This window comes from Anguilla rostrata, chromosome 11 (genome assembly GCF_018555375.3).
Source record: "Anguilla rostrata isolate EN2019 chromosome 11, ASM1855537v3, whole genome shotgun sequence".
Classification (NCBI taxonomy): Eukaryota; Metazoa; Chordata; class Actinopteri; order Anguilliformes; family Anguillidae; genus Anguilla; species Anguilla rostrata.
This window is the reverse complement of record NC_057943.1, coordinates 36,401,164-36,421,823: the sequence shown is the minus strand read 5'-3', so window position 1 is coordinate 36,421,823 and position 20,660 is coordinate 36,401,164. Positions and strand designations below refer to the sequence as shown.

General features: G+C 46.2%; 2 protein-coding genes across 5 annotated transcripts; one reads left to right on the top strand and one right to left on the bottom strand.

The window, feature by feature from the left end:
• Positions 1–1,872: 1,872 nt before the first annotated feature.
• Positions 1,873–12,149, bottom strand: LOC135234789 (butyrophilin subfamily 3 member A3-like). 3 transcript variants are annotated; one of them, XM_064299728.1, is made up of 11 exons: positions 10,786–11,104; positions 10,321–10,398; positions 9,587–9,904; positions 8,045–8,332; positions 6,240–6,359; positions 5,284–5,310; positions 5,114–5,140; positions 4,615–4,641; positions 4,132–4,158; positions 3,451–3,480; positions 1,873–2,717 (listed from the first exon to the last, which is right to left on the bottom strand). In XM_064299728.1, exons 2-11 carry the CDS (start codon positions 10,370–10,372, stop codon positions 2,350–2,352), a joined length of 1,284 nt encoding a protein of 427 aa, XP_064155798.1. In that variant the 5' UTR covers positions 10,373–10,398; positions 10,786–11,104; the 3' UTR covers positions 1,873–2,349. The 3 variants fall into 3 exon arrangements, with proteins under 3 accessions (XP_064155798.1, XP_064155799.1, XP_064155797.1); XM_064299729.1 differs by lacking the exons at positions 10,321–10,398; positions 10,786–11,104 and adding an exon at positions 12,028–12,149; XM_064299727.1 differs by lacking the exon at positions 10,786–11,104 and having other exon boundaries at positions 10,321–10,703.
• Positions 11,590–18,873, top strand: si:ch211-150o23.3 (deleted in malignant brain tumors 1 protein). Of its 2 annotated transcripts, XM_064299735.1 has the most exons (8): positions 11,590–11,728; positions 12,212–12,243; positions 12,344–12,382; positions 15,789–16,112; positions 16,968–17,282; positions 17,395–17,544; positions 17,647–17,715; positions 17,969–18,873. In XM_064299735.1, the coding sequence occupies exons 2-7, from the start codon at positions 12,213–12,215 to the stop codon at positions 17,682–17,684; spliced, it is 897 nt and encodes a 298-aa protein (XP_064155805.1). In that variant the 5' UTR covers positions 11,590–11,728; position 12,212; the 3' UTR covers positions 17,685–17,715; positions 17,969–18,873. The 2 variants fall into 2 exon arrangements, with proteins under 2 accessions (XP_064155805.1, XP_064155804.1); XM_064299734.1 differs by lacking the exon at positions 11,590–11,728 and having other exon boundaries at positions 12,133–12,243.
• Positions 18,874–20,660: the final 1,787 nt, after the last annotated feature.

Sequence of the window (20,660 nt, the reverse complement as noted above, 5' to 3'; positions counted from 1 at the left end):
GACCGACTGCAGTGCTGCTTTATCACAGCCTCTAGGGGGCGCTCCTGTGTGCTCACTGCTCTCTGTGTCCACCTGCTAACCCACGACTCACAACCTACGATACAAAACAATCAGAGGTGGAAAATCGAGGTTCAGAAAGGAAAAGTCCTCCCCAGTATTTTTTTTTTTCTGATCACCTGAATTTGCTAATTAGCACAATTCTTCAGGAGGTAGAACTAATTAGTGAAATCGGCTGGCTGAGTTCATGGGTGGAGGAACCACATGGCAGGACGTTTACTTACTGACCCCTGAATTTACACCCCCAAAAAAAATTCAGCAGAAATTTTTGCTCTTGCTGGAACAAAATAATTATGTGAAATGGCACATTATATGTAGGCACGTGGTGCAGTGGGTAGCTCTGTAGCCTCCCTGCTAGAAGGTCTGTGGAGTTTGCTTGTTCTCCCCGTGTCTGCATGGGTTTCCTCCGGGTACTCCGGTTTCCTCCCACAGTCCATAGACACGCAGGTAGGCTAATTGGACACTCTAAATTGCCCATAGGTACGAATGTGCGAGTGCATGGTGTGTGTGTCCTGTGATAGATTGACAGCTTGTCCAGGGTGTATTCCTGCCTCTCGCCCAATGCACGCTGGGATAGGCTCCAGCACCCCCCGCAACCCTGCCCAGGATAAGTCGGTATAGATAATGGATGGATGGTACATTTTATATGCTTTTACCAAGGTACATGATGTGTAAGATTTCAGTTGGCAGTGTATTTGTGCCTAAATGTGCATTGTTATTTCAGATGTTTTCATTAAAGTTTTCAGCTAAGTCTTAAGATTGTGGAAAAATGCAACTGCAGTACTACTACTCCATTTTTTAAAATCATTACTGTTGATACTATGTAATATCAAATTACAGTTGTATACAGTTTTGCCTTTAGTCATCAAAGATGGCAACAGCATCAAGAGAAGAAGAGAAGGGACCTGAAAGCTGTCAGGTGCATGCAGTTTATCCACCTGTCACTTTAAGCACAGAAAACCACACACAATATGAGAGAGAGAATCTGGGCTCGGGGCTGGAGTAAGAAAGGAAGGACAATTGTGGGTTCTGTTGTCTGTGTCACAGCGTTTGTGCCACTGTTTAACCCAGAGAACCCATCCCCCCATCCCCCCCATCCCCCCCCCCCGTCCCCCAAAGGTCCTTGGAAGAGTCCCCAGAGGGCCTGAGCAACATAGTTTACAGGATTTTTGTTCATGTTTTAACCACATTTGGTGGCATGTTATGTTTTTACCTGGACCGCAACAGCGGGGCCAGCCCTACAAACGCGAATGTCTGTGACTGACTGACTGAGTGATGAAGTTACACCATTGGTCGGCCGAGTTATGAAGTTACACCATTGGTCGGCCGGATCACGTGTGTTACGTCCAGCCATATACTAGGTTTTAACCGGTCATGTTTTTTTATATGTTAGAGGAGAGCATACTGTCAGCTTTCCTGGCATGTTTTTGGGCTTTGTTCAGATGGAGAGAGAGCAGAGAGGGTAGCGGACAGAGAAGGGATCAGAGCTCAGAAGGCGTCATGGCGGATGATGAGCTCCACCATGGGGGGGGGGGGGGGGTGTGGTCGGGTGGGTGGGGGCCATGACTTGAGATGCTAGTACTCTCTGTGCCACACGCCTTACCGTTGCCTTGCTTTCAATCCTCATGGAAGTGCTCAGTCTGCCTGCTCCCCAACAACATGCTCTGGTATTAAACTAATGGCTGTGGTGCCGTGAATGTTAATAGTCTACGCATCAGTTTTGTAGCAATGTCCACGATTTTATATGTAGCATCTGTACAGCACTTTCATTTTTTAAAAAAATGTTTTAATCATAATGCTATTATGGACCATGGATTTCAGTTAATGATTTTATTTTTTATGGCAGTATATTCACATTTTTATTCACAGAGTTTAACACAATATTTTATTTAAGCTGGCATAAAAACAAATATGAATATCTTTCAGCACTGCAAAGGATAACAAAAGAGAGAGAGAGAAGGGCAGAAATTCAGGCTCTCCTAAATGGCACAGGGGCGCGTGGTTTTCAGTTGGGCCCAGGCGAAGGCACTTCCAAATCCGGCACAGGTTATTTACCTCAGCACAGTGGAGCACAACACTGTACACAGTAAAGTCAACACTACACGTCTGCGTGTAACGTACAAGCGTTCGCCGTTTTGTACTGCTGCCACTTCAGCTCTGATCCATTTTAGGTGAGTTGCAAGTAAAAAAATAAAAATAAAAATAAAATGAATTCAAATGAATTGCACAAAGTTTAAGACAAGGCTTCACAGCTGAGCCTGAATACAACCCCCTCTCCTCCACCACCACAGTTCACTCATAGAAAGGCAGGACTGGAGAGGGAAAGACAGCCTTGAAGGTGTATAGTCTTTGTGCAGGTCTGGTTCCAGAGTCGTACAGGGTTAGCTGCCCTTCACTGAAGTCCAGCAAGATGCCCACACGTTTAGGTTGGCTGCTGGGGGTGATGGGAAAAGGGGGGTGGAGCCAGGCACGGTATCCTTTGCCAGGGCTGCAGGAGAGGGACCATACCCCCATCTCAGGGAAGGAGTCCCTACTCAACACTGCCTCCTTCTTCTTCACTCCCACCCTCCACTCGCTGGGGTCCCTCAGGGGCACCTCCCAGTAGTGGTTTCCTGAGGAGAGCTCTGGCCCTACGGAGCCTGGTGTCAAGAGGAAGATTTCTGGGAAGAGGAACACAGAGATGGAACAAAATAGAGGTGAACAGGAACACAGAGATGGAAAATGAACAGAGAGGGAACAGGGACAGGGGTCAAACAGGAATACAGGGGGTGAAATTTGAACAGAAATGAAACAGGAACACAGATGGAAAATGAATAGAGGTGAACAGAAACACGGGTGGAACAGGAACAGAGATGTAAAATAAACAGATGGGGAACAGTAATGTAGAGATGGAAAAGGTAGAGGTGGAACAAGACCACAGGTGGAAAAGGAACAGGTGGAACAGGGACAGGAGTGGAACAGGAACACAGGTGGAAAAGGAAGAGGTGGAACAGGGACAGAAGTGGAACAGGAACACAGGTGGAAAAGGAACAGGTAGAACAGGGACAGGAGTGGAACAGGAACACAGGTGGAACAGGGACAGAAGTGGAACATGAACACAGGTGGAAAAGGAACAGGTAGAACAGGGACAGGAGTGGAACAGGAACACAGGTGGAACAGGGACAGGAGTGGAACAGGAACACAGGGTAAAATCTGAACAGAGGTGGAACAAGAACATAAGGGGTGGAAAAGGAACACAAAATGGAATAGGAACAGATATAGAACAGGATGGGAAGTCTGAGACACAAATAACTATGTAACTGTACCCACTGGTCAGTAATATGGATTTAAACATGTCGCTCTGTCTCTTATGAAATAAGAATAAGGAACTGAGAATGGAGATGAGTCACTCACTTTTTCTTTTGCTCAGAACTCTTTTCCATTCTATATTTCCAGGAGAGAAACCACAATGTTACACGCAGAATACCATTTTATCAATGAACGTTTCCATGTCTTTTGTTACTTCACTGCCATTGAGTGAATGGGCTTATGCAAAGCAAACGCAAGTGCAACAACTGATTTTAAATATAGTCATATTTTAGTCATATATAGACACAGTTCATGAAATGAGTCCAGCCAAAGCTATGTTAAAATAAAAATTAAATCCAAAAAAATCAGCAGATAGACTGTTTTATGAAATACTGTCTAATGTTTTGGGATGTTTTTGACAGGAAATACACCAGGAGGTGAAACCAGCACTTGTGAGACTTGTGGAATCATCACGAGAGGGCAGGTTAGTATATGACCCCGTGTCGGAGGCCTGCTTCCTGTATGGTTGTCATCTTCATACAATTAAACTATCTCTCCGTCTCTCTCTGTGGTTGATCAGCAAGTGTCTTACATTTAAATTCAAAACACAATAATGCAAAACCTTACGGGGAAAAGCTGCCGTCGCAGAAACTTAATTGCCGCGAGCTTTTAGCGCAGAAGGCGGAGCGGACAGAGTAACGAGGGCCAATCGGAGGACTGGCGCCGTGGGGACGGAAACGGGCGTGTCTGAGAGCGGTCTCTGGGCAGCTTTAGTGCGCACGTTACCTGAACTGATGACCGCTCGGGCTCCAGCTGTGAGAACAAACGGAGTGCGTTAACACTGACATGAGCAAATAGTGACGCGTGAACGTTAAACGTGTTCTAATACTGACATCTGTGGCAGACAACCTGAACCATTTAAAGCCCGCGTTCTGTCCCTGATTCAGAAGCCTGCCTCAGCCATTTGCAGTTTGAACGTGAATCTAAAACACACAGCCTATGTATTCTCCTTTAGCCAGGAGCTTACCATGTGACCAGCACTCAATCCCAACTGACCAATCAGCACATGACTAACATTCGCTTGGATCTAATATTTTCGAAGTTTGAAGTCTGAAGTTTACTTCAGAAGCCTGGACAAATATTCACGATTTTTAAAATCTATTTCACTCCATGGGGTGCACACTTTCCCCATCTACAGCGACCCCCGCAGGCCAAAAAGGGATAATGCAGTTACAGAAACAAAAGAAACAGGTGAGGCTCTGTACTTACACAGTTCTTTCTTTAGCTCTGCAAAATCTTGGGGGAGGGGTGGGGGGGAGGAGACAAATTTTTTTCAAGCTGTTTTCACACACATTTCAAACTTACAGGTACTTTGTACTTTTCTATTTCTTACTTCTTTAATTTAATTCTTTCGACATTTGAATCCTTCGCTTTTGGTGTTTCCCTTCTTGTTGCAACCCCTCATTCGGGTTGTAACAGTCTTTTAATCATACTAATGAATTTTGTAGAAATTAATTTTACAGAGCAACGCTAAGTTGAATGCACGGACAGGCAATATCCATGTGAATTAATAACGGCACAATCTCTGATTGATGTATGTTCTGTAGATGAGAATTTGGTGTCATGATCAATAATTCATATTTTACATGCTTGTCTGACCCTCGACAAAGTCGAAACAATACAATGTCACAAACTGAAGACTTAGAACAATCCCTTCAATGTAAACAACAAATAATTGATAAAATGTTAACAGATCAACAATACATACCGTCCTCGTTCATAAGAGGCTCACACTCTGTGATGATAAAATATTAACAAGAGTTATTACAATACAATGAAAATAGCAAAGATAACTTTTCATAATAAGACATGAAGTAGGCAGTGTACAGGAGTCATTATGAGCGACAGGTCCCTGCACTACAGAGGCCTACAACTCACCAGCTTCCCGAGCTCGCCGCTCTGCGTCTGCATGGGCAGAGAGAGGCCGTTAGAATGTGCCACAGAGCCCCGATTCACTGTGCAGCCATTCGAATCGGGCCATTTGAATCAGTGCAGCCATTCGAATCGGGCCATTTGAATCAGTGCAGCCATTCGAATCGGGCCATTTGAATCAGTGCAGCCATTCGAATCGGGCCATTTGAATCAGTGCAGCCATTCGAATCGGTGCAGCCATTTGAATCAGTGCAGCCATTCGAATCGGTGCAGCCATTTGAATCGGGCCATTTGAATCAGTGCAGCCATTCGAATCGGGCCATTTGAATCACTGCAGCCATTCAAATTGGGCCATTCGAATCGGTGCGGCCATTCGAATCGGGCCATTCGAATCGGTGCAGCCATTCGAATCGGTGCAGCCATTCGAATCGGGCCAATTGAATCGGCGCAGCCATTCAAATTGAGCCATTCGAATCGGTGCAGCCATTTGAATCGGGCCATTTGAATCGGTGCAGCCATTCGAATCAGTGCAGCCATTCGAATCGGGCCATTTGAATCGGTGCAGCCATTCGAATCGAGCCATTCGAAGCGGCGCAGTGTGTCGCGGTATAGTTTGATCAAGTACAGCACAGAATGCAAAGCAGAGTAGAGAACTCAAGTGAACAGAATGGCTAACTGAGTGGTTATTATTACTGATTTGGTCATATTAATTGCACAGGACACCATGCAGAGTGAAATGCTACTGTATGCCAGATGCTAACGGTATAGCTACACACGGATGATGGTTTATGGCATATGATGTCATAGATACTACAGGAAGAGAACAAAAAGCTGCGCATGATCTGCATCCATCTGCACACACACAGACTGGAAAAGGCAAAGGGAAAGTGGCGAGAATCATAAAGCTCATGTTTCACTGACTAAAGGAGCCGAACCGAACAGGAGCCTGGCTGCGCCGGTACCTTTGATGGAATCTCTCTTGCGCTTGAAGAAGTAGCCCATAATTCCGGCTGCCATGGCAACCAGCGGGGAAACCGCCCAGAAAGCGAGCAGCCAACGAGACGCGTCCGGCGGAAAGTCACCTGAGAATCAGACAGATTCGTGATTCTGGCCTGCGCTGTAAACACACGGATATGCACCTAGTGCTTTCACAGCGTCCGATAAGACCTGGAGCAGGGTGCAGGTGTGGATCGAAGGTGTGGTGCGTGCTCTTGATGTTGGACCCGCATTGCTACATTTCATTGTGTTCATCTGCGTGCTTACGGCAGCAGGGATATGGACTGTGTGTCCACTGTGTCCACTGTGCCTGTCAGGGTGTAATGTGCAGTCAATAAAATACATACACTGATGATTAGAGCTTATCCTTACCTGGTTCCCTCTCAGTGTTCGAGCTAAGCCTAGACAGCCCTGAGTGAGTCCTCATATCTCATCATGACTGTGACTGTGAGCATGACTGCGATTGTGAGCGTGACTGTGACTGCACTGACCTGTGATTGTGAAAATGAGCGAGTGTGTGACTGTGTTTGACTGTGACTGTGACTGCAACTGCGCACTGGCCTGTTATTTTGAGAATGAGTGTGGCTGTGAACGTGACAGTGACTGTGTTTGACTGTGACTGTGACTGTAACTGCGCACTGACCTGTGATTTTGAGAATGAGTGTGACTGTGAGAGTGACTGTTTTTGACTGTGACTGTGAGCGTGACTGTGTATGACTGTGCAAGAGCGTGACTGCGACTGTGAATGGACCTGTGATTGTGAACATGAGTGTGTGACTGTGAGCGTGACTGTGTGAGCGTGACTGTGAGAGTGACTGTGTGAGCGTGACTGTGAGAGTGACTGTGAGCGTGACTGTGAGAGTGACTGTGTGAGTGTGACTGTGAGAGTGACTGTGAGCGCGACTGTGAGCGTGACTGTGTGAGAGTGACTGTGTGAGCGTGACTGTGAGCGTGACTGTGAGAGTGACTGAGTGAGCGTGACTGTGTGAGCGTGACTGTGAGCGTGACTGTGAGAGTGACTGAGTGAGCGTGACTGTGAGAGTGACTGTGTGAGCGTGACTGTGAGCGTGACTGTGAGAGTGACTGAGTGAGCGTGACTGTGAGAGTGACTGTGTGAGTGTGACTGTGAGAGTGACTGTGTGAGTGTGACTGTGAGAGTGACTGTGTGAGCGTGACTGTGTGAGAGTGACTGTGAGCGTGACTGTGAGCGTGACTGTGAGAGTGACTGAGTGAGCGTGACTGTGAGCGTGACTGTGAGAGTGACTGAGTGAGCGTGACTGTGTGAGCGTGACTGTGAGCGTGACTGTGAGAGTGACTGAGTGAGCGTGACTGTGTGAGAGTGACTGTGTGAGCGTGACTGTGAGCGTGACTGTGAGAGTGACTGAGTGAGCGTGACTGTGTGAGCGTGACTGTGAGCGTGACTGTGAGAGTGACTGAGTGAGCGTGACTGTGAGAGTGACTGTTTGAGCGTGACTGTGAGCGTGACTGTGAGAGTGACTGAGTGAGCGTGACTGTGAGAGTGACTGTGTGAGTGTGACTGTGAGAGTGACTGTGTGAGAGTGACTGTGTGAGAGTGACTGTGTGTGTGTGACTGTGAGCGTGACTGTGAGAGTGACTGCGTGAGCGTGACTGTGAGAGTGACTGTGAGCGTGACTGTGAGAGTGACTGTGTGAGCGTGACTGTGAGAGTGACTGTGAGCGTGACTGTGAGCGTGACTGTGAGCGTGACTGTGAGCGTGACTGTGTGACTGTGACTGAGACTGCGCACTGACCTGTGATCGTCAGCACTTCCTCAGACTGGGCCCGCAGGACAGGGTTCAGCACGGCGCAGGTGACATTTAACCCGTCCCGCACAGTTAGCGTCACGCCGTCCCTAACGTCCGTCAGCACGGAGCTCCCCCGATCCGCAGCGTCCAGCGGCGCCCCCGCCAGAGCCTGTCCATCGCTGCGCATCCAGGAGACGACAGGGACGGGGTACCAGCCCCGGGACACGCAGGACAGGGACAGCGAACGGCCTGACCTAAACCTGTCCACCAGCAACCGGGGGCGGGAGCCCAGGCCTGCACCAACCAGAGAGCGGGAAAGATATTAAACAAGCACCTACTGGGGGGCCTCCAGTGGCGTAGCCCGTAGAGCGCTTTCCACACGCTCATTGCAAGCCATGACGTCAGCGGTTCGAGTCCGACCGCCGACCTTTGTCACACGTCTCTCCCTCTCTCTCCTCCTAGTTTCTCCTGTCTCTCTACGCTATCCTGTCTAACAAAGCTGAAAAATGCCCCAAAAAACAAACAAACAAACACATACTGACCTGACCCTTTTTTACAAACTGTGATTTTGCTTTAACCCTTCTTTACATCAAACACTGTCGACTCCTTCGCATTCTGTTCTTTAACAGTTCTGTTAGGACGTGTCTCTGTTGAATTTTGATAGCGTTATGATTTTTTTCTTAAATGGAAGAGAGATTTGCTGAATGGCTTTGGATCGATGATAAGAACAATTCATATTGATGAGCAATTATTATGTACGATACTTCTGGTTTCATGCCTCTGTTCAGTTGGCCAGTGAGTTTAAAAGTGAGTTTTGAGTGTATTCACATTTTATTTTCCTGTATATTACATTTCCAGCCTTTTAATATTAAATGTGTCTTTCTCACCCAATATTTCACTTTTGTATGTTACTAATGAGAATTGTTTTCCTTTGTTTAACTTTATACAGTGTGATATCATGTGGTATTCAATTATGTGACAGTGCATTTTGTTATTTGTACACGTGTTTGTCATGGCAGTAAAGTGAAGTTACATTTTTAAGGGAGGGAGAGAGGGGAGGGTGGAAAAATAAGACAGAAAAGGGAGAATCAAGGGGCGAAGAATGCTAGAGAGAGAGCAGCACTCTCAATCATACACTTACACACTTTCTCTCAATCACATGCACACACACTTCACATTAACACCCACACCACTCCCTCAATCACATGCCCTCATCACTATTACACACCACACACACCTTCCCTTTTCTCAATCACATGCACACACTCACCACTATACACACACACACACACTCACTCCTCCCCTCCTTCTCTCAATCACATGCACAAACACTCACTCACTTATTCACACATACACACACACACTCTCTCTCTCTCTCAATCACATGCACACACAAACAAACACACTATCTCTCTCTCGCAATCACACACACACACACACTCACAAACACACTCGCACTTCACACACGGTTAGCACACCACTGAACCCACCCCTGAACAGGTTAGGTTAGAGTCGAGCCAGACTCCGCCCGTCACACACTGCACTCACGGCCAAGTCTGAGCTCCACCCTGCCCGAGGCCCTCTCCACCTGGCAGGTGTAGTTCCCCTCGTCCCCGGCGGAGCTGTTCGACAGCAGCAGGCTCACGTCTCCAGCGGCCAGCTGCGATTGGTCCAGGCTCGTCCTCCTTCGGAAGCCTGCAGCCGCACCCTCCTCGCCAGCTCGGTGGGGGTACACGGCCACGCCCTGGTCTTTGGTCCACACAACGGTCAGCGCTGGGGCCGAGTGCCCTCCAACGATCCGACACGGAAGCAAAACTCTTTCACCCAGGGAGCTGCGGACTATCGGACTGGTCTGCAGCTGGATATCTGTGTCAGAGGATGGGGGGGGGGGGGGGGGGGGTTGGGGCACGGGGAGAGGATATGTAACACTTACCTATGAGAAATCTGAATTATTGCATTAGGCACAACTAAGCTGTCTGTCTGTTGTGCAGAAATGTGTATTGTACTAGAAAGCTGCTTGTCCTCAACACTGACACAACACAAAAGGTACAGGCAATACAAATAAAACAATCTTTGCAAGACAGATGGTGGAGGCATGACCTGCTACGTGTACCACACACTTCAAAAATGACAAAAGTTGCAGTTATTGAACATTACACCCAGCTACTGCTACAAGTCCAGTTTTTGTACATGGTAAAATAAGAAAGGCTTTAGAAACACTTAAATACAGTATAGTCAGCAAAAGGTTTGTCACTGAATTTAAAAAAAAACTGAATAATCACCTTGTCGTGAAGATGAGAAAGCCACAAACAACACAAACAATACAATCTTCATTGTTCCTGTGAGAGAGATTAGTTTACCTGCAAACAAAAATATTCCTCAATTTTTTCACAGTGCGATTAGATTAAGTCGTTTATTTACTAGGCATGCCTCACCAATGACCTGCACTACGACGTGATTTTGCTAGAAACTAGAATTCACGAATAGAAAAAAGCCCAAACAAGCATAGGCTACATTACACAGAACGTGAGCACCTGTACATGACGCTATTGCGCACCAGCTGTTAAAACCGGATATTCTGACTACTAGTCTCGTATAGCCAGACCTACCTCCGCACTTCGTTGACTAAACAACAAAATTAGCGTTGAATACCTCATTTGACTAATTAGCCTACTCCTCAAAGCGGAAATACTATAAAGTAAAAAGTTCTCTTTTCATGAAGTCAACAGAAAAAAGACAACATTTACCTGAAACAAATGAAAGTAAAAAATTCGGACTTTAACTTGTTTTCCCCCTCCTTTTTCAAGTGTCCAGAGTACTACAGCCTAACATTACGCATCTGGAACTCACTGTAACTTCAACCCAATCTGAGGAACAATGTTAGAAAAAATGTCACATAAATTGTAACATAAAATAAGAACGCTTCAAATGAAATTTACAGAACAATTCTGACCCGTACGTTACAGCCGAAAGTTGGCTGGCATATAGTAATCATGAATTAATTTGTTAATGTCGGGTTTACAGATCTGTTGGTTTGAAGCGCGTGGAGCTGCTTATTACCACGGACAGTCGGCGTTAAACCGAATGTTAACTCCTCCCTCCCAGCCCTCAATATAATTGACGCCATTAGACGACGAATACCTTGAACCTATGATAAAATGTTTTAAAGCTAAATTTTACATAGGTAAAATGTAACCAAATGTAACTTTATGTAAAAACTTGTGTATTTTTAATGTCACTGTTATTTTGTACTTTGTACTAACGTTGTAATAGAAAAATACAACTGTGTCACACCATTATCAAGATGCCAGAGAGTAAAAACACAATACAGTACTTAATGTGTAAATATAGCCTATACAAAATATGGAATGATTTCAAGAACTATTTGGCGCTCTCTAAATTGTGTAAGTCCACAGTCGGGGTACTAGATGGCAGTAATGGGCTTATGTGGTGGTATCTCCTTTTGAAATACATTCGAGGCAGACCAACCCTTTTTTTCCCGTTCATCGATTGGCCCAGCCTTGGTACGTCACTTTTAAGGACAATCCATAACAGGATCCGACTGACGGTACTGACATATCCAAATCTGTTGTGTTGTGTTATTTAGATAGCTTTGAGTGTCGCTGCTTCGCTATAGGTCGGTATAGTTGACTGGTGCCGTGCAAACAGAATAAACTAGTGTCGAGTTGGGTGAGTATTTTTAACTTCTTGAGCAACTTTTCGAACCACAGTATTGAGGTCTCACCTTCATCTTACCAGTCTTGGCATTGTGTTTTGAAACGGGTAAACTACTATTCGCATTAGCTGGGTAGCTGTAGTTGTAAGCTACTGTGGCTCTGTTTAAAGCGAACTGCATTTTAAAAATGAAGTTAACTGTATATTCTGCACTTAGTCTGGCGCGAGCACATTTTAAATAATTCGGTTCACGTGCGTGCATTAGCTAAGTAGCCAAGTAACTGAAAGACTCCAATAAGCTACGGATATCTCACCTGTTTTCATGTATGGAGATCCACCAAGACAGCAAATTAGTTCAGTCAGTGATGGTTTGAAGGTATTGCGTAACTGTCTTTACGTAAATAGGTTACGCACTGTTTACAGCGTTTGGGCTGATGTGTGACTTCACGTAACCCTGGTGAGATCCAAGTCAGGAGCCAAACTGTCATATTTTCTCAGGATGCTGACTGACGTCCTCATTCTGACGCTGGGTGAGTTATTACTTTACTTCTTATTGAACATGTAATTTGTTAAACTCTTCCACTTGGTGAGATGGATAAAGTCCCCCTCCTCTGTGTGTACCTCTTCCAGGCATTACCCTGGCCTTTGGAAATACGGTCAATATGTCCGGTAAGTACACACGAGCTGACTAGCGGAATATGAGTAAAAGCAGTCAGACAACCAGGTACACACCCAGATTGTCCAAAAAGAAAACTAAGAGGAAGTAGTCTGGCTCACTGATGACACAGCTAATTGGTTCCAGGTGCTGCTTATATGTTTAGTCTTCGTATTTTGCCATTTCTGAAAATGTACAGAGAGAAGGTTGTGGAATTTGAATCTGCAGGGTGTAAGGTATTATACTTGGATTTATCACGACAAAAACCACACTGACCCTCCTTGGTTATCTGTTGTTGTTAGAGATTCAATTGGGTTTTTTTTTCTACATGGAAAGACATTTCCGAACAGAACAGACAGTATTATTTGCTGCATACTCCCCTTGAAAGTGTACAGCAGAACTTTGTTTTGCTTCAAATAATAATATTAATTAAAAATAATAATAATAATAATAATAATAATAAAACCAATGAGAGTTCACAGGCTTAGAGTGTTTCACATTAGCAGACATTAAGCCTTAAGCTCCCAATTTTCTTCTCAAATCATAGACCAGGCTTTAAAATCTGAAATATCTGCCCTGTATCTTAGCACTTGAAGAATTGTTTGTTCCTCCCTGCATATCCTTCTCTTTAGCGTTCCTCTTTTTCCGACTGTAATAAAAGCAATCTGAAATGTGCAGTGCTGTGACGTTCCCCAGAGATGCCTGGTGGCACTCTATGGCGAATTTGAAGGACATCCAACTGAGACTAGGGCTGTGTCCGAATAGTCAAAAAAATTACGTCCTATGTCTTTTCCTAACCACTTTTCCTTGACCTTGATGGAAAACGTCACAAGGTCAAGGAAAGATGTGAAGGAGAATTCATATGGACTTAGGAAAAGAGAACCGCGGTGCTAAGAGAATCTGACTGCACTTACACTAGGCTGCGTAATTATGCGACGGCCGTTGTTATTGACATGGTTCTGCCGTGGTAAAACTACAATGTTCCGAAGATGGACTACTAAAAGCGCATCTTAGATACTTTGCCCCGTGCGTTCTTACCATGTTGTTTCATGCAGGCTATATAAACGTGGACAACCCGGTGAAAAATATTACTTCATTACCATGGTTGGAATTGAAATAAAAAAGGAATATTACATTACATTACATTTATTTGGCAGACGCTTTTATCCAAAGCGACGTACAAAAAGTGCATTTCATGGTCATAGACAACTGCTAAACACAGGTTCAGTAAGGTACAATACTTATTTTGTTCAGCTATTTCTAGCCAAGAACCCTGTTTAGTTCACACAGTGAACACTATTCAGACCTAACCTCTGCAAAGCCAACTAGGCAGAAGAATAAGCTATAGTATTAGGACAAATACAAATTACCAAAATATAGGCTTTTAAAAAAAATTTTATTACCTGAATATAGGCTACCAGTCACAAAAGTGAAACGAAATGGTTGTCACATTGAGAATGGTTTCTCACATTCACCCTCCTGTCCACTCATATCCGCTCGACATGAATCCCAATCAGTATGATATGATCAGTATGACTGTATGAAAAAAATTCATTAAATTTAATGCAAGATAGGCATAACATGTTAGGCCTACACATTTACTACTGTACATATCATCATTCATAAATTTCAAACACGTTGAATTAAAAACATAATCTGGCTAAAAACGTCTCATATCCCTTTTTCTTGAAAGACAGACTTCTGTGTTATGGTTAATATGCTGATTATGATCTGATTATAAGCCTATGCATATAGCTCAAGAACCACCACAAAACTCAGTCATGTTGATCGTTTGTTTTCGTGAACGGCCGAATGGTGCTTCGCATTAAATGTTGCTGCCGTAAGGAATTGTGGGACGTCATTATCTCCTTTCCTTTTGTAAAGGACGGTCCAGTGTGCCCTATGCTAAGGGAGATAAGATAGGAAGCATTGAAGCACCTCTCCTTGGCTTTTTGGAGAATTCGAACAGCTCTTATCATGGCTGCCACTTAGATACTTCCGGGTCATTTCACTCAGTTAGGAACCTTCCTAAGCAAAAAAGACTATTCGGATGCAGCCTAGATCCAGATTCGCAGAGGGTGACAGTGGTTTAGCTTGCGGTGCGCCCTCTTGTGGTTCAGTGCGGCATTGTCCAGTCATCTATGCTTAAGGTTTTCGGAGATTCCTTCTGCATGACAGAAGTGCAGGCCATGAGTATTTGGACAGTGACACATTTTTAGATGTTTTGGCTCTGTACTCCAGCACAGTGGACTTGAAATACAATACTGAATATGAGGTTAAAATGCAGAATGTGCTTTAATTTGAGGGCATTTATATTGGGTGATCCGTGTAGTATATCACACCTATTTTAGGGGACCAAAAGTAATTGGACACATTAACTTAATCTTAAGCAAAGTCGTCATATTTAGTATTGGTTGCAAGTGCTTTGCATTCATTGCTGACTGAAATCTGCACCCCACAGACGTCACCAGATGCTGGATTTACCTGTATCTCTCCTGTTGGCTCTTAGATCCTGTGTGTGGGGTTTCAGGTCACTTCTAGCAAAAAGTCATGGTAATAATATTCGCGCTATTGGCGTAAGTGCGTCGAGAAAATCCCACTTTGGCCTGAATCCTTATGTTCAGCAGTTAACATGTGGCAAACGTTAAAGATTTTTTTAATGCATTTATGCAATTGGAGTAACATTCAATCAAAGATGTAACCTTGATTGGCTGTTGCCAGTGGTGTCGAAAGGAATGCAGCTGGCTAGAGGCATGGCTGTAGTCCCCTAATGGGGACGTATGGAACATTAAGGCTGTAATCCTACAAAGGTCCTAATATGGTTGAATTCACCTGCGAAATTAAAGTGACCCGTCTGCACTTTAACCTCATATAAATTGTTTCGTGACGAATCACGTACGGTGGGGTACAGAGTCAAGTCTACATAAACAGTGTCACTGTCAAAATACTTACAGACCGCACTTTGTGCAGATAAGAATGTCTGTACGGCTATCCCAGGTTTGCCTCGTAGTGCTTATATTTCTTTCCCACTCATAGTTTGCATAGGGCAGCTAACAATGAGTGGCACAAACACGTTAATGAATTCGTTTATAAGTGCATATTAACGAACCGTATTTTGGTGCTAATTATGAAAATGTAAAGACGGAGTGGTGTGAAGGAGCGCTTGATGGAGGCTCTGTAGTGTAATGGATCGGGAGCTTGGCCTGTACCCTGAAGGTCGCAGGTTTGATTCACGGGTAGGACACTGCACTTGTGCCCTTGAGCACGGCACTTCACCTGCATTGCTTCAGTATGTATCCAGCTGTATATAAAAATGCTGTGTAGGTTACTGGTGTGAGTTGCTCTGGATAAGAGCGTCTGCTAAATGGCTGCGAAGTGATGACTGATTTTTACTTTTCGGTGTGGATATTATTCCCTTAGGCTCACTTCCCGTGAGGCTGGTGGACGGGGGGATGTGCTCCGGAAGGGTGGAGGTGTACCGCGACCACCAGTGGGGGGCGGTGTGCGGGCACGGCTGGGGCCTGCGGGAGGCCGGCGTGGTGTGCCGGGAGCTGGGGTGCGGCTCGGCCACGGGGGCGAGCCACGGCGCCGCGCCGGGGGGGCGCCGCGGGGTCGTCTGGCACGCCGACGTCCAGTGCTCGGGCCAGGAGGAGGAGCTGGCCCAGTGCCGCGTCCTCGGCTTCTGGAGAGCGGCGGAGGACGGCGGCTGCGCTTACCGCCACACCGCGGCGGCCAGGTGCTCAGGTAGGTGCGCTCCGGTCCGCTTCGTTCAGTGAGCTCGCGGGGTCAGTTAACACAGGGGGTCCTCAAACTCATCCAGAAAGGGCCGGTGTGCATGCAGGCTTCTGTCTCAACCAAGCAGTAACACACCTGATTCTGCTAATCGAGGTCCTTGGCAAAGACTCTAGTGGTTGATTAGTAGGAGCAGGTGTGTTAATGCTTGGTTGGAGCAAAAGTCTGCACCCACACCGGCCCTTTCTGGATAAGATTGAGGACCCCTGGGTTAAACTGGCACTCACACGGCTCTGTGTGACGGGATCTTCAGATGCGTCAGGCGCTCAGTCAGTCAGTAGGTAGTAACTGGAAGCATTCTGTGTTTGACCGAAGCTGGTGGAAATCAGATATAAAGTAGCTGTGGGAGGAGTCACGCCCTCTTAAAGTGGCCAATCACAATTGCTATCACTGTGGGTGAGTCATACCCTGCTATACAGCCAGCAGCCATTAGCATAGCTGTGGGTTAGCGGCATCAGCCTTCCTTGCACCAACCGGTCCGGAGCTGCACCGGCGGGGAGTTTCACTCTTAGCGTTGCCACGGGCACCACACGAGTCACATGACTCAGCCCACCTTAACCAGCTTCTGCAAGTTTTTGCACGCAGCTTGTTATTTTCCCTGACGCGGTCTTTCGCATCGCCCCTGGCTGTTTCTAAGACAACAGAAATGCAGCAGGAACTGCCTTCTGCAGCGGCACGCTAATGAAAGGGTTTTAAGTGCTCATTTATTCGCTTAGCAGCCCCTTTGTATCCAGGGTAACGGGCACAGCTTTGGCTGCTTTGCTGCATTACGGTCTGAGCGAAGGTTTGACCCCTCCCCCTCCACAGAGGAGCTGCACACGCCTGAAATCTGGTACAACGTGTCCGTGGCGGCGCCGCCGTCCCGCGTGGTGCGGGGCCACGGCTTCAACGTGACGTGCTCCGTCCCGCACCGGTACGCCGGCAGCTCCGTCCAGCTGCGGCTGGTCCGCTCCAACGGCACGGTGCGCCAGGAGGTGCCCGCCCGCGGCCCGTCCGTCACCTTCGCCTTCGCCAGCGCGCAGGCCTCCCACGAGGGCTACTACTACTGCCTGTACCGCGTCCGCCTCGGGGGGCAGGTCTTCGCCTCCCGCGAGAGCCAGCCCCTCCCCCTCATCCTGGCAGGTGAGTGCGCCGTCGCCCGCCCCACCCCTCCCCTCCCCTCCCCTCCCCTCCGCCCCTCCCGTCGGCCGTCCTGCGGTCATGTGACCCGCGTCTCTGACCCGTCCGGCTGCAGAGCCGGAGCCGTTGCTGAGCGCCATGGAGCTGAGCTGGCTGGTGTCTGCGGTCATCTTCGTGGTGGCGGTGCTGGCGATCGTGGCGGTGGCGTGCAGTCTGCGGAAGAGGAGGCGGCACCGCAGCGAGCTGGAGAGACGCAGCAGGACCTGTGAGTAGCAGCCACGCCCCCCTCGCCCCCCCCCCCCCCCGCCACGCCCGGACGTGCCTCTCAGTTCCCCTGGGTGCTCACCCACCTGTTCCTTGTCCGTAGGTGTGGAGAACACGTACACGGCCTTGCCAGTGAAGTAAGGGAAGGACCAGGCAGGCAGAAGCTCCACAGGTAAATCTACCTGTAAATCTACCTGCACACAGTGCAGTCACTCCCTTAACACAGCACTATCCCATTTCTACCATAGCACAGCACTCTCCCATTTCTACCTTAACAGTGCTATCTCGTTTCTACCTCCACCCAGCATTATACCACCAACATGTTACCGTCCTGTGACCCTGGGTTCAGTAAGTATGGTGACTGTGAGTTCACCAAATGTGTAGAAACACTCATGGCATGCCTGTGTGTGACTGTTCCACCATAGATCCCAGTCTGGTGTGAGGACCAATGAGGCTGCAGGGTTGTGTGATCCCGTAACCCATACTGAACTGTTAGCGGGCCAGGATGGAAGAGGACTACAATTCCCATAATGCACCTCTCTCCGCCTAGGATGGAAAGAGGAACAGAACGTCCTCACATTGGAAATGACTATGGATGGACAAGGAAGAAAGAAAGTCCATTGTTACCAGTGCTAAAAGGCTGCACCGATCACTGAGCACAAAGCACAGTTTTGTCAGTGACTTCGGTTTTTCCGAGAAGAAACGGAAAGCTCGTTGCACTCCCGCCAGCCACTCGGCCCGGTATTAGCCCAGCACAGCGGCTAACCCGGGACAATAAAGGACTGCGGCTCCGCTGCGGCACCACGTTAGGACGCAGAAGCACTCCTAGTGACGGGTGCTCCGCTGCGGACGTTTGCCCCAACAACACTCCTCCCTGGGACGGGATCTTTAAACCCTGGGTCCGCACACCGGCGAAGACCGAAACCATCGTTCTTATTTGTTTTATTAAACAGTGTGACAAACCTTTTCATCATTACACTTCATGAACTTTTTATGCATGGGTAAATGTGTGTGTTTTGTGTGCTTAACTTCAGACCTGAGGCGTATTGGGCCATACAGTTCTTTCTTTCAAGTGCTACGTGGTCTCTGAGCTCTTTGGATTTTGTTTTAATCTAGTTTTTTGAACACCAGTGAACAGATTAATTTGAAAACAGTCCAAATGTAACAGTCTTCAGTTTTGTGCAGAGATAACCTTATTATCTTGTTACTAAAATGTTTTATTTTCAATTTTAAAAATCTGAAATTTTCTTTCCATTCACTGAGCATATGTCCATATCCAAGAAAATCTGCATACTGTTACCTAGGTCTGAACAACCTACACTCCTGGGCATTTTGGGTCGTGCCCAAAATGGCAAAATATTAAGCTTGTAATGGTCTTAACAACAAATCATTGGAAAATTAGCAAGAATTAAGCAAATGCACTCCTGAGACCTCTTGTGCCACCATTTGCTCGTTTACTTTAGCTGCAGTGAACTGTTTGGGGAAAAGCTGGAAACAGGGAAATTCACTTATATAGTCTTCTTGTACGCAAAGGTAAAATCATGATAATGATTAAAATGTTTGATGTAAAATTCAAACTAACACATGTCTGGGTGTACAACATTTTCCAAAAATATCTTCCGGGATGTTTTTCTTCATAAAAGATTAGTCATTATTTGGTTATCTGCCACACCTGATGCAGCCATCAAGGGCCTGATAACAAGCTCATAAATGGAACCAGGATTGATAGAGCAGGGACAGATCTACAGTATGCAGTATGTGAGTCCCACGGTAAAAAAAAAAAAAAAAGAAGCTAAATATGCAAGGGTTGCTGTCAGAAACCACATCGCTGGTCTTCATCAGGCCGACTGTAGCTATTATGAAATTTGCAAGACCCTAAAGGCAGAGGAAATCCCTATTTCTCTATTAGCTATTAAGAGAATAGGTCAACGCTTCGAAACAACAGGTAATGTTGCCAGAAAGAAAGGATCTGGAAGGCCCAAAGCCTGATCATGCAGGGACGACCACCTGCTGAAATTTACAGTTCTCAAAGACAGGAAAAAAAAAAGCCTACAAAAACTGTCAGCAGAATTCAAGACCTCAGAAAACAAGACTCTTTTGAGAAGAACAATAACCAGAAGGTCATCTAATGCAGGTTTTGTGTCTAGAAGATGTGTTAAAAAGCCATTTCTGTCTCAGAAAAACATCAAAGACAGAATTAAGTTTTTGGCAGAATATGGAAAGTTCGATTCAGAGTGGTTCAGCAGAGTTGTGTGGAGTGATGAATCATGATTTGAATTGCATGGTGATGCTCCAGATAGGTGTCTTTGAAGATCTGGTGAAAAATACAATAGTGAATGCATCTCTACCACAGTTAAGCATGGAGGAAGAGGTGTTATGGTGTAGGGAGCCTTTTCAGCTGCTGGTACTGGTGAGCTGCTTCACTGTGAAAAGTCAATTAATGCTTTGGAATGCAGGAGAATATTGCAGAAAGGCTTGCTTCCCACAATTGAAAAGTTGTTTTCTAAAGAGGAACGATCAGATGGTATTTTTCAACAGGACAATGCTCCTGCCCACACTGCAAAGACCACCAAAAAGTGGCTTGAGAACAAGTCCATCAGGCTCATGTTTTGGCCTGGTCAGAGTCCAGATTTGAACCCTATAGAGAATATTTTGTCTCACATTAAACACAAACTAACCGGGAAACATTTTTCAACTACTCATCAACTGTTTGAAGCCATCAACATTGAATGGAACAACATTGACTCTTCTTTCTGTAAAAAGCTGCCCACAAGTTTACCCACAAAACTTAAACTAGAAAGCAAAGGGAAAAGCTATCCCATACTAAGTTACTTTATCTACTTGTTTAATTCTTGCTAATTTCCTGACCAATGATTTGTTGTTAAGACCATTAAAAGCTTAATATTTTGCCAGTTTGGGCTTGGCCCATTTTTTTTTTGCCCAGGAGTGTACACCTGGATGTTTGTCAAAGCAGCATGGGTACCCAACAGTGCCACAGGATGCATAGGCTGGGACACAATTTCAATTTGAGTACCGCAACTCCAAAAAGAATTTGTGACAGATTTTTTTTCAATTCAAACCGCCTTAACTATGAGGGTTCCTGGCTGCCCGCGACAA

Excerpts from the sequence above, each read along its gene's own strand:
- LOC135234789 (XM_064299728.1), bottom strand. The coding sequence starts at position 10,372 with ATGAAGATTGTATTGTTTGTGTTGTTTGTGGCTTTCTCATCTTCACGA. Across the intron at positions 6,360-8,044 it reads GGAAGTGCTGACGATCACAG|GTGACTTTCCGCCGGACGCG; the intron begins GTCAGTGCGCAG and ends TCTGATTCTCAG. Across the intron at positions 4,159-4,614 it reads AGAGCTAAAGAAAGAACTGT|CTGGAGCCCGAGCGGTCATC; the intron begins GTAAGTACAGAG and ends TTGTTCTCACAG.
- si:ch211-150o23.3 (XM_064299735.1), top strand. The coding sequence starts at position 12,213 with ATGCTGACTGACGTCCTCATTCTGACGCTGG. Across the intron at positions 12,383-15,788 it reads AAATACGGTCAATATGTCCG|GCTCACTTCCCGTGAGGCTG; the intron begins GTAAGTACACAC and ends TTATTCCCTTAG. Across the intron at positions 16,113-16,967 it reads CGCGGCGGCCAGGTGCTCAG|AGGAGCTGCACACGCCTGAA; the intron begins GTAGGTGCGCTC and ends CCCCCTCCACAG.